The sequence below is a fragment of the Lampris incognitus genome, chromosome 16 (genome assembly GCF_029633865.1).
Source record: "Lampris incognitus isolate fLamInc1 chromosome 16, fLamInc1.hap2, whole genome shotgun sequence".
Taxonomy (NCBI): domain Eukaryota; kingdom Metazoa; phylum Chordata; class Actinopteri; order Lampriformes; family Lampridae; genus Lampris; species Lampris incognitus.
This window is the reverse complement of record NC_079226.1, coordinates 11959451-11971622: the sequence shown is the minus strand read 5'-3', so window position 1 is coordinate 11971622 and position 12172 is coordinate 11959451. Positions and strand designations below refer to the sequence as shown.

Sequence of the window (12172 nt, the reverse complement as noted above, 5' to 3'; positions counted from 1 at the left end):
CTGATGCACAGCCACGCATTGGTTTCGAATTAATTTCTTCTGGTCCCAGGTGTCTGAAGTTTAGTTTCAGTAGATTAAAAAAGTTTGGTTTTTTTTATCACAAAATGTTCAACATTCCTCACAGGGATGGTTACGAGTAATATCTTCTGAGGACTTTAAAAGTATTTTTCTGAGGAATTTAAAGTATTTTTGTAGACGGGCACAAGCCTTTCATACCCCCCCCCCCCGAAACAAAAAAGATTTTATGTTTGTATTATTTTACGGAAACAGAAAACTTTTGCCGACCTTCAGGGATGTCGGCCATGAGATATTGTTAGCATACAGAGGTTGCGATCCCCTCCCCCTTCAATTATTTTCGTTTTGATTCACAAAGCCCCACTTAAATTCAGTCTCGATCAAGTCTGGTCATGATGTTTGTGTTCGCAAGTTGGCCATTTCCAGGGTCACAGTGCGAGTTTAAATTTAACATTTGACAATGTCCATCAGTGCGTTTGCATCCCTTGTAGTCGTTTCTTTGAGTGAAGAAACAGCAATTACTCAGTCCAGTGAAGTGAGCAGAGATATAATCAATAAAGGACAAATAGATAGAGCCGTGTGTGACTTCTTCCTCCAAAGTCTTCCCCGTTAATTAACTCATCAGTCACTGGGCCAACACACAATCCAATTTGTTGTCCCGAAAAGTGACTTGTGCGTATCAAGACGTCTGGGCTCATCCTTGAAACAAGAAGTCAGAAAACGGCCTGGCGCAGACCTTTTGCATCATGCTGGTATTTTTCCGATAGTTGTAGAACTACATTATTCAAGCCCAATATCTGCCATACCGAGGAGGTAATTATTCAGACGTGGCGAACCTGCCGTCAACACTCTTAACCTCCCACGGTTTCTCATGCTAGAAGTAAACACAGCCTCTTCTGATGACTGACAAGCTCATTATAAGATTGTGTCAAGCAGAAGATTTGACTCCTCCATTCGCCGTTCTGTTGTACTTGGGTGACACGGTGGAAGGTCGTGTTTGCCTTAACACATTTTGCAGAGTTTGTGTTTGCAGGAGCGCACACCCTATCATATTTGCAATTTTCCGCATGTGCCCACGTGTTACCGTACTAGGGCGAATGTCACGATTCATTTCTGCAATCGGACACGGGCCTTAGAGGCAGGAGACGGCAACGGGACCCCAGGGGAATTCGAACCCGTGACCTTGCCTTCTGTGGCCCATTTCCTTAGCCATTACACCGTGCGGCCGCAGGGTCTTAATGGAGCGTTGCAGCAAGTCTATACTCCGTGATTAGGTACCCAACAGCATGAGGGCGTCCCTCGGCCCATCAGTCATTTCCACCCCTGTGGAAGCTGTAAGGGAAATGTATTTGGAGGGAGACGGCGATGTGTAGAAAGTGGGTGACTTGCGGATACATGGATGGGTGGGGATTGTTTTCACAAGAGTAAATAAAGGCATTCAATGGATGAGTGCTGTAAAATTATCCTTGAACTTTCTGACGCAGTTGTTTTCATTTTAAATTGGACTATGAACGAAATTGACTTGTCCCCCAACCCGTTTTTATCGTCTAACAAGCACAGACTAATGGAATATTATTCCGTTTCAAGAAAAGAATATCCACCAGCAGCCACGAAAAGGTCAAAACAAATTTGAAAGGGGTTGAAGTGACGTCCCGTATTAAGGAGAGTTGACTCAGTGTTGGCATAACTGCAGTTCAACCATTTTTGCCTGTCACTCATCTTATAAAGATCACCTCCCATCAGCAACGCCACTGCTCATTAAGTCTTTTCAATCAGCTGTAGGTGTGAACAGATTGAATAATAGCAGGCAAGTAAAGAAAACAATCACAATAAATTGGTCAGGTTTAACCCTGGACATTGGGCAAAAATGAGAGGGCTTGTCACTTGATTTTCTACTGTATAAAAGAAGCAAAACACTTTTTAATTGTAGCAATAATCTGTTGGTGAATGTGATATAATGCTGCTTCTAATGTAAAATAGTGGAAGCAATGAGACCAACATCCTGGATTCTGACCAAGCCAGTCGCTCTGCAGGCAGCACAGGTACAGATAGATCCAAACACGTCTGCATATTTCTTTCAGAAATGTATAGCGTGCTTATATACATGTTCATTCACAGAATTATGGCTTCCACCTAGGCTGCTGTCCCCTTCGCAATATTAAAGTGGCAGTAGACAACTTTTTTGCTTTAACTTCTCATTATGAAGGAAATGTTGATTGCACCGTGTAATGACTATAGAATAATGACACCGTCGGCGTTTAGATCAGTTCCCTGTAAGCCTAGATTTCATTATGCAATTCTGTCTGCCGCTGGCTATGATCTCGTGGGAAAATGAAGGCTCGATTTATGGTACCAAGGAAGTGTGTCAACAATTGCAGAACCAAAGTGGGAAAGGATAGTGAGTTTGTTATCACTGGTAGCTATCCCCAGTAGCGAAGATGGCAGATGCTGAAACAACAGAAGTGACATGGAAACTCTACCTAGTAAGAGGAAGAAGAACCCCGTCGACAGAGGAGGCAAAGATGGCGAAGAGGGAGGGTGATAGAAACAGAGGTAAAACAAGGGTGAAGGCAGACATTCGCTTGATGGAGAGAACTCCGGTGTTGTATCAAACTCTTGTTTCCTCCTGGCCAAATAAAAGTGTTGACATGGAAACAGGTTAGGTATCGGTTAAGATTAGGTTAAAGTAAGTGTTAGGTTAATCTTAGGGTTAGGTTGAGGTTAGGTTAAAGTTAATCAAGCATCCTGGCATTGTATCGAATTCTGGCTAGGGGGGAATATATCTCGTCAGGGAAACGAAGTTCAGTACAACACCCGGAATCTGAGCAGCGGCCTCACCCAGTGCCGGTGTCGGAAGATGGGGGCACGAATTCACATTTACGGCAGCCTCACCCAGTACTGTCCATGCAGTGTCTTTGTCCACATCTGTGTCTAAGTTTTGTCTTTGTTTAATGGCTGGGAGAGCGGGGCAGGCTAAGCTAACTGCTAGTCCATGCAGACGGGCAGTTCTGATAACACCAAGGGTGGTCTGGTGACAGCCTCACCTGGCACTGAGGAGTGCGGGGAGGTGTGTCGAGGGTGTCTGGCTGGGACAGTTGGCACTGGATCAGCTGGGAGAGCTTGGTCTGCTTCATTCGATGGGCCCAGGGACCACGGCCCCTGCCTGGAGCTGCACCTGAGGAGGAGATGCCAAGGGCAGTCTGACAGGAGGTGGAAGCGGGGCGAGCTAAGCTAACTGCTAGCCCATGCAGACTGGCGGTTCCGACGTTTATCCTGGCTGGCGTTTAGTCCCTTGGACAGTATTTTTTTTTGTTTAGTTTTGATATATGTGTTAGTTTGGATATGTGTTCTTGTAGTTTTTGTCTTTGTGTTGTACTGCTGTGGGCTGGGGGAAACGCCATTTTGTTTCATTTCATGTACACAAGTGGATGAAGTGAAATGACAGTGTTCCTGATTCCTGAGAGGGTTCCAAACTGACATCCAGTTAGCATTCTTTCTAATGGATCAGTAATTAACACAACCTGCGTACTTATTAATACTACCAGGTGTTTTACTCTGCCTTTATCATAGCACTCAGATCTAGCTTTTAGGTCAAACTGGATTCTTATGGTTGTTTCTTGCTTTGGACAGTAGCCAGGCCACTAGTAAACAGAAAGCGATCCGGTTGTCTTTGCAACAGCAGCGCTAATAATAAAAATACTTGGAAATGAGGGGGTGGGGTGGGGTGTTGAAAAGTTGTCTACTGCCGTTTTAAACCACAGTCCTCCTTTTGCCAGCATTGAAAGAAACTTGCATTATTCAAGTCCAATAACAACAAGCTACAGCAAAGGAACATTTTTTGATCAGAGGATGGGATTTTGCCAGCTTAACCAACTAGTTTAACTAAAACCATGGCACTTACATTGGGCTTTTTTCAACTACATATTGGATCCCCAAGTTATATTACCATAGCAATAAAAGTTAATTATGGGCAAGTTGCAAGAAAATTGCCCTAATAATGAATAAAATCAAATACTGTCTGTAAAACCTGTGGGAAGCAACGTTGAACTTAAATATACTGAACTCCAAAACTTGCATAACTTTTTGACTTAGTGTCCAAGCTTAGCACAATCATGTTTTTTTTTTTTTACTCCATCTCTGTGCATTCTTTGGCACAAGATGGTTACGGGAACCTAAGGGTACCCCTGATTACAATTTAAAACTGAGAATTGGAGTAAAAAAAAATTCCATTACAGAGGATAAAGCTTGCCAAAACCTTATCTAGTGACACTAAGCTCAATTAGGTAATCTCTAGCCTGAGGCTTTTCCGTAAGCGGCACGCAAAACTGGGTTTATGTTGCATCAGGCACCTTTCCAAGGCAATCTGTGCAAGCCATTTCATTTGAAGATATTGAGCAAGTGTTAAATGGCCCAGGGCACCAAGTCGAATGTTCACAGCATCACATGCCAAATAGAGCAGATGTCTAAACCAACACTGCCCCAGATGGGAGGAGGAAATTGCTAATTGAAATGGACTTACAGCATCAATTAAGAAAAAAGCAAGTCATTAGGATCTCGCAAACCTCAATCTCCATTCATTCTGTAAGAGTTAGCACTTGTATGTAGCCCACTTTGACATGAAATACTTCAGGTACTCCCCAATCCAGCACTTACTGTACTTTTCAAGGGACGGATTCCACTGCCTTGTAAATGGGCAAGGCAGCTACAGTTTGCTTCAGTGGTTACAGTATTTTTCTCAGTGGTGAAATCTAACTTGGAAACATGACAATGAAGACATTGTCAAAGCAGCACCAAGTTAACTTTTCTGCTTTAACGTATCATCATTAACTTCATTTTGGTGGCATAGTGTGATGACTATGGGAGAATGACACAATCCCTATTCAGATCAGTTCCCTAGAAGTCTTGTTTTCATTATGCATTTTGTCTGCCATCGGGCACAAAACCTCCCGAGAAATACAGGGGTTGCTTTACAGCTCACATTATTACTATATAGCCATTTTACTTTACCTCGTCTGTGAACATGGCTTCTCCTCATCCAGGATAGTCTTTTGAGTTGAGGCTTGAGAATAAATGTACAGATCTTGGCTATGAAGAAGTAAGAAACAGCCCCTCAGTTGTCTTTACAACAGTTGATATAAAACACATTGCTGAAATTCGAAAAGATATTCAGTCCTAATGAGATGTGAGTAAGACCACATGTGCAAACTCTCATATTTTGGTACTTTGGTGTGCTGAGATGTTTGCCGATGCTGTACCATCTCCCCTCTGACCTTATCAGAGAGAACATGGAATATCAAAGTCTAGTGGTCATCGTGGAATCAAAGCCATCCGCCGTAGTGCTGTGATGCTCTTACACAGAGCAGAGAGGCGGCAGCCTCGCCACAGCCCATTTCTCTGTTGTACGGATGCTTTGATATCAAGGCTGCGTTGTTGTTTACTTAACCTGACAGACAAGCAAGCATCTCCACCCAAGAGGCCTAACCCCTCAGAGTTGATGAAAGCCAGCAGGGTTGTTGGTATTGTATTTTTGCATGACGCCACCAGACAAAGATACATGGCAATGTCATATAGCCTTCAACAAAAACTAACTGGTCATTTTGTGAAAAAGTCATAAATTATAAATGTATGAGCTAAGTTTATGTTAAGGGAAAGGGCACTTTAATGGGCTTAAACTACATTAAAAAAAAAAGAATTACGATGTACTCTTAAGCCTGATCCAAAGCAAGAGAAGCAAGATTGAGATGGTTTGGACATGTGTGGAGGAGAGATGCTGGGTATATTGGGAGAAGGATGCTGAATATGGAGTTGCCAGTGAAGAGGAAAAGAGGAAGGCCAAAGAAGAGGTTTATGGATGTGGTGAGGCAGGACATGCAGGTGGCTGGTGTGATAGAGGAAGATGCAGAGGACAGGAAGAAATGGAAACGGTTGACATGCTGTGGCGACCCCTAACAGGCGCAGCCGAAAGTGGTAGTAGTACTCTTAAGCCTGATCCGTCTTCCGAGTTTGTTTTGTGGGAAGCCAGAGTTCACTGTCGACATATCCAAAGTGTTTTATGGAGATTTCTCATCATAAAACATCTAGGATGCGAGGTACCGGCTAGATAACCTCAAGGATCTACCTGCTCTCATCCACCCCGTTTTCCTCTGATGCCAAAACAACCCTATTAAAAGTAGGACAGGAGAGTGGCAACACAAACATAAGTCAAGCGTGAATTCTCAAAGCGCAGTATTGTAATTATATTAATGTGATAAACTACTCAAATTTGTTGCTTTTGTCCTGAAGTTGCCACCGTAAAGAAACTTTTAAGCTGAAAAACATTATCTCCATCTGCTCATTAAACCAGCGTCCATAGCATACAGGACTGGATATAAAGTGTACTATTTAGATGTTTCATTTATAGCAGTCAACTTGGTGTGCGTATCAGTATATCCAGAGGACCGGCCTGACAAAGACTGATAGGGATTGGGCAGAGTAACGGCCAATCCAGCACAGCTCTGAGCCGTTAATTGAATCCGTGCGCAAACGCTTTCTTGCCTGTTGACTGTCCGGCGGGAATGTCGGCTGCATCCATCTTAGGGATACTAAGAGGAACTGCTGTAAATCTTCAAGAATATATGCCGGTTTTGCCCGCAGTGTGCCAGCACTGTGATAGCAGCTTCGTCTTCTCTTGACCCCTTGGAGATTTCACCCTAATAAGTAAATGTCCCCCGTGAGTGCATGTTACATTAGGAGTTGCAGAGTAGCTCTCAGAGAAGAAGAAAGTAGGGTAGAGAGTACAGGATTAGTGAATTTTCACTGCGGGCAAGCTGTTGGCAAGCTGTGTGCCAGGCTTTGAAGACAATATGTTTTGCCAGTATGATTTTCTTTTAAATTACAACACTGACCATCAAAGAAAGAGTATTCACTGTTTTTGCACAAATATACACAAAGCCCAGTAAGCCAGCCAAAACCTGACCTTTTTTTTCCTCCTATCATCGAGATGATAGGGTTGGGCACTATGCCCTGTCCATCTATCCATCACAAATGGTATGTCAGACACCACTGGTCCTGGTCCGACGTTGGTGAAACTTGGGAGAATAATGTGTCCTGACATCGCACTTCAGCAAAAGATCCAAAATGTGCAATACTTCAGAAATCAGTTGTCCGATCTTGATGAAACATGCAAAAATTATGCATCCTGGCAATGCACAGCACCAATCTAATTTACGTACTGTTCTGCAGACATTCCACTGCCATTACCTCAACATCTACAGGTTGAAAGTTTCTAGAATATAGCCCAGGTATTTCAAGTGGGTTAATCTTTCACTATATACAACCTAAAAAGCTGAACAAGAGAGCACAACTCCAATTCCCTTGCATCGAGACTCACACCGGGTCTCAAGAAACCTGATCTGTACATGCAGCTCTTCAAGCGTAACATTGCTGTCCCCCCCATGATCATGTTAAAGAATGGAAATGATGAGTTTTGCCTCAGAATAAATGCTGGAAGTTGCTTCCAGAGCAGAAAGACGGCAGTGCGAACTTGAGTTTGCAGTGGCCTCACCCAGTACTGTCCATGCAGTGTCTTTGTCCACGTTTGCATCTAAGTTTTGTCTTCATTTGATGGCTGGGAGAGCTGGTGCTAGATCAGCTGGGAGAGCTTGGTCTGCTGCATCCTGTGGGCCCAGGGATCATGGCCCTGCCCAAGCTGCACCTGAAGAGGTAACACCAAGGGCAGTCTGACAGGACACGGTAGCGGGGCAGGCTAAGCTAACTACTAGCCCATGCAGACCAGCAGTTCCGATAACACCGATGGCGGTCTGGCGGCGGCCTCGCCTGGCGTTGACTGTATTTTTGGTGTCGGTCGTGTGGAGTGCGGGGAGGTGTGTCGAAGGTGTATGGCTGGGAGAGCTGGTGTTGGATCATCTGAGGGAGCCTGGTCTGCTGCGTCCGGGGGGCCCAAGGACCACGGCCCTGCCCGGAGATGCGCCCAAAGGGGAAGCACCGAGGGCAGTCTGACAGGATGCGGAAGCGGAGCAGGCTAAGCTAACTGCTAGCCCATGCAGACCGAGGAGGAAACACCAAGGGCGGTCTGACAGGACACGGTAGCGGGGCAGGCTAAGCTAACTACTAGCCCATGCAGACCAGCAGTTCCGATAACACCGATGGCGGTCTGGCGGCGGCCTCGCCTGGCGTTGACTGTATTTTTGGTGTCGGTCGTGTGGAGTGCGGGGAGGTGTGTCGAAGGTGTATGGCTGGGAGAGCTGGTGTTGGATCATCTGAGGGAGCCTGGTCTGCTGCGTCCGGGGGGCCCAAGGACCACGGCCCTGCCCGGAGATGCGCCCGAAGGGGAAGCACCGAGGGCAGTCTGACAGGATGCGGAAGCGGAGCAGGCTAAGCTAACTGCTAGCCCATGCAGACCGAGGAGGAAACACCAAGGGCGGTCTGACAGGACACGGTAGCGGGGCAGGCTAAGCTAACTACTAGCCCATGCAGACCAGCAGTTCCGATAACACCGATGGCGGTCTGGCGGCGGCCTCGCCTGGCGTTGACTGTATTTTTGGTGTCGGTCGTGTGGAGTGCGGGGAGGTGTGTCGAAGGTGTATGGCTGGGAGAGCTGGTGTTGGATCATCTGAGGGAGCCTGGTCTGCTGCGTCCGGGGGGCCCAAGGACCACGGCCCTGCCCGGAGATGCGCCCGAAGGGGAAGCACCGAGGGCAGTCTGACAGGATGCGGAAGCGGAGCAGGCTAAGCTAACTGCTAGCTCATGCAGACTGGCAGTTCTGGCAGTCATCCTGGCTGGCGTTCTCTCTCTTGGACAGTTAAATTTGTAGTTGTGTAGTTTGGATATGTGTTTTTGTCTTTGTGTTGCACTGCTGTGGGCTGGGGGAAACGATATTTATGAAACGACAAATGAATGTTCCTGATTCCTGATCGCTGGAAGCGACTGTCAGGTTATAACTACTGCTTTGATTGTCACAGGTTAAGACAGATCACTGCAGCATTATCACTTGTTTTTTGAGCGGCCAAGATAACACGAATGCCAACTGCACCACCCACTCCTGTGCTGGATAACTAAAACTGTATTTACTTTGATAGGAGTCTACCTTGTGGGCAGGCTGTGGGGGGGGGGGGGGGTTAGCAACACAAAACTTTTGTCTGCCACATTTGAACAAAGACCAGATTGTCCGTATTCAAATCTGCAAATGATCCCCACACAGCCACCGGGAATCTTCCATGCCTATGACGCGTCAAACTGGTTTGCATGACCGCCATAAAAAAAAAAAGGAGCTTGCAACCGGAAACACCTTTAGTGACCGAATCCAAAAAAACTCTCATGTATTTATGCAAAACATAGTGTTAAAGTGGTTGGTCGGTCAAAACGCTGCTTCATTCAGCAGGTGTACCACCCTCCCCCCCTGCCTAATTCATTTCACCTGTCTACGAGCGTGTCTGATATTGTTTTATATTCTTCACCGGTGTAAACCTTTCATTGAGTACATCCACTCATATATGCCTACGGTGGTTTCTAAAGCCAAGTTAGACTTTTTTTCCAGGAGTGCATTGCACTAAGGCAATGTCATTGAAACAGAGTCATGACTTATAAAGCCAACTTGTATCACCAGTCATTGCATTAAATACAGTAATGCGCATTACATGATTACTGGAATGCTCAAAAAAAAAGAAAAAAAAGGTGCAGCTGTTGCCAGTTTTGCAAGCAATATACTACCAGCTGATATTTAAATGAGCTCCACTTCAATTCAACCGCAGTGAGTCCATTAGGATACCAATGGTGTGTTATTTAAACCGGGGGATCTGGAAAAAGGACCTCTCCTCTCGGAAAGTAGAGGCAAACGTTCTCCTCTGCAGAGTCTGAGGTCCTGGTTGATGTGTGAGGGTCTGGCTCAGACCGGTATCTCTCACTGTTTCTCAGTGACAGATACCGTTTGGAGTCCTCTCTGATTCTCTCTTTGTGCACAGTTACAATCTGCGCATAAAATAAAACATGCTCTGACTGGGCGGTAAATACCAAGTAAAATTCAAGGTGAAATTCGTTTTCATTTTAGTCAATCAAATGGAGGGTGCAGTCTTAATCATTTTCATAATCCCCTCCAGTCTAGTTGACAGGCAGTAGAAATACATATGGAATGGGTCAGAAATGTCAAATGTTTACAGCCCCAGTCCATCACAACCATCCATATATATATATAAAATCTTAATATTTGATCAAATGAAAAAATATTAATATTCCGCTCCTCATTTGTTGAGCACTTTTATCAACACCATTGATGGTTTCCGACCCCCCCCCCCCCCCCCGGATATATATGTCCATCCATTATCTGAACTGCTTATCTGCTCTCAGGGTCGCGGGGATGCTGGAGCGTATCCAAGCAGTCATTGGCCGCCAGGCCATCACACAAACACACACACACACACACACACACATCCATTCCTAGGGACAGTTTAGAACGGCCGATTCACCTGACCTACATGTCTTTGGACTGTGGGAGGAAACCAGAGCCCCCGGAGGAAACCCATGCAGACATGGGGAGAACATGCAAACTCCACACAGAGGATGACCCGGGATGACCCACCAAGGTTGGACTACCCCGGGGCTCGAACCCAGGACCTTCTTGCTGTGAGGCGACCGCGCTAACCACTTCGCCACCGTGCTGCCCCATCACAATCAACACACACACAAAACAACATGCCACATCGGTAAATCGGATTTGTGGTTCAGGGGTTAAGGTCATGTGACAGAAGGAGGAACAATAAGCTTCCACCCCTTAACAAAGGTGCTGTTTCAAAACAGCAGTTTCTGTGTTACTGGGAGGTACTGTTAGTGCTTCTTCTTCTTCTTCTGTAATTAGATGTAGCTCTTCAACACATTGCTTCAGCATAGATGGAGAAAAAGCATGTTTAATTTTGTCTGCCCCTCCCCCCCTTTTCTCTCCAATTGTACTTGGCCAATTACCCTATTTTCCGAGCTGTCCCGGTCGCTCCACCCCCTCTGCCAATCCGGGGGGGGGGGGCTGCAGACTACCACATGTCTCCTCCAATACGTGGAGTCACCAGCCGCCTCGTGTCACCTGACAGGGAGGCGTTTCACCAGGGGTACTAGCGCATGGGGAGGATCACGCTGTTCCCCCCCAGTCCCCCCCCCCCGAACAGGCGCCCCGAGGCACTAGTCCAGCGAGCAGGACACATACCCACATCCGGCTTCCCACCCGCAGACGTGGCAATTGTGCCTGTCGGGACGCCCGACCAAGCCAGAGGTAACACGGGGATTCGAACTGGCGATCCCCGTGTTGGTAGAATACGGGATAGACCACCACCCCATTTTGTCTGCTTTTGTCTATAATGGTGTAATTCCAAGAAGCCGTTAAAGAAAAGCTACGATTGCAAGCCATTAGCAAGTTCACGGATGTCTGTATTTGTGCTTCTGGTTTTGTTTTTTTTTCATCCACAAGCGACTGCCGTGTCCTCATCCTCAGGGGCATTTGGGCAACAACGACAACAACTTGTTTTCGAAATGTGACACTTCTGATTTAAGAAGTCTGCTGGGCCGCATTGCAGTGGCCGTGTTCTCCTGTATTCACCTGTTCCACGAGCGTAAACTTCAGCAGCCCCCCCCCCCCGCCCTCGTGTCCTCCCCCACCGCCACCAGAAGCAAGATAAATGGATGGATCCCCCCACCCTGCCCAGAGCTTCAGTGTACTGCAGATAATGGCTATTGCTATTTCTTGATCCTGCAGTGTCTCGCTTGCAGTGTCAGCGTTCTCCAGGAGAGGAGTTACTGAGTAAGAAGTAATGGATTCCACCTGTTGCAGTGTGGATACACACGCAGACCACAATATGTGTCCGCACAATTAGTTTCAAACTAACAAAGCTACAATGTAACCTCATTAAGATATCGCCGCTTCCCACCCTGCCCTTATATAGATATGTGTGTGTGTGCGTATATATGTGTGTGTGTGTGTGTGTGTGTGTGTATATATATATATATATATATTTAGATGTAGGAAAAAAAACTAAGCTATAGCAGTACAAGCTTGTTTCGTGCATCGCGCACTCATCAGCTGCCACACATGAAACAAGCTTGTACTGCCGTGTATTAAGGTTTTTTTCCCTACATCTATCTTAATATCCCGCCCCTCATTAGTTGAGCACTTATAACA

The 12172-nt window shown here is 46.1% G+C and overlaps 1 protein-coding gene across 1 annotated transcript in view; it reads left to right on the top strand.

The window, feature by feature from the left end:
• The window catches only part of alk (ALK receptor tyrosine kinase), a 580497-nt gene that overhangs the window by 461864 nt on the left and 106461 nt on the right, over positions 1 to 12172 (top strand). The window contains exon 5 of the mRNA XM_056296340.1: positions 1996 to 2057. Coding sequence (XP_056152315.1) covers positions 1996 to 2057 — 62 coding nt within the window. The remainder of the gene's footprint in view (positions 1 to 1995; positions 2058 to 12172) is intronic.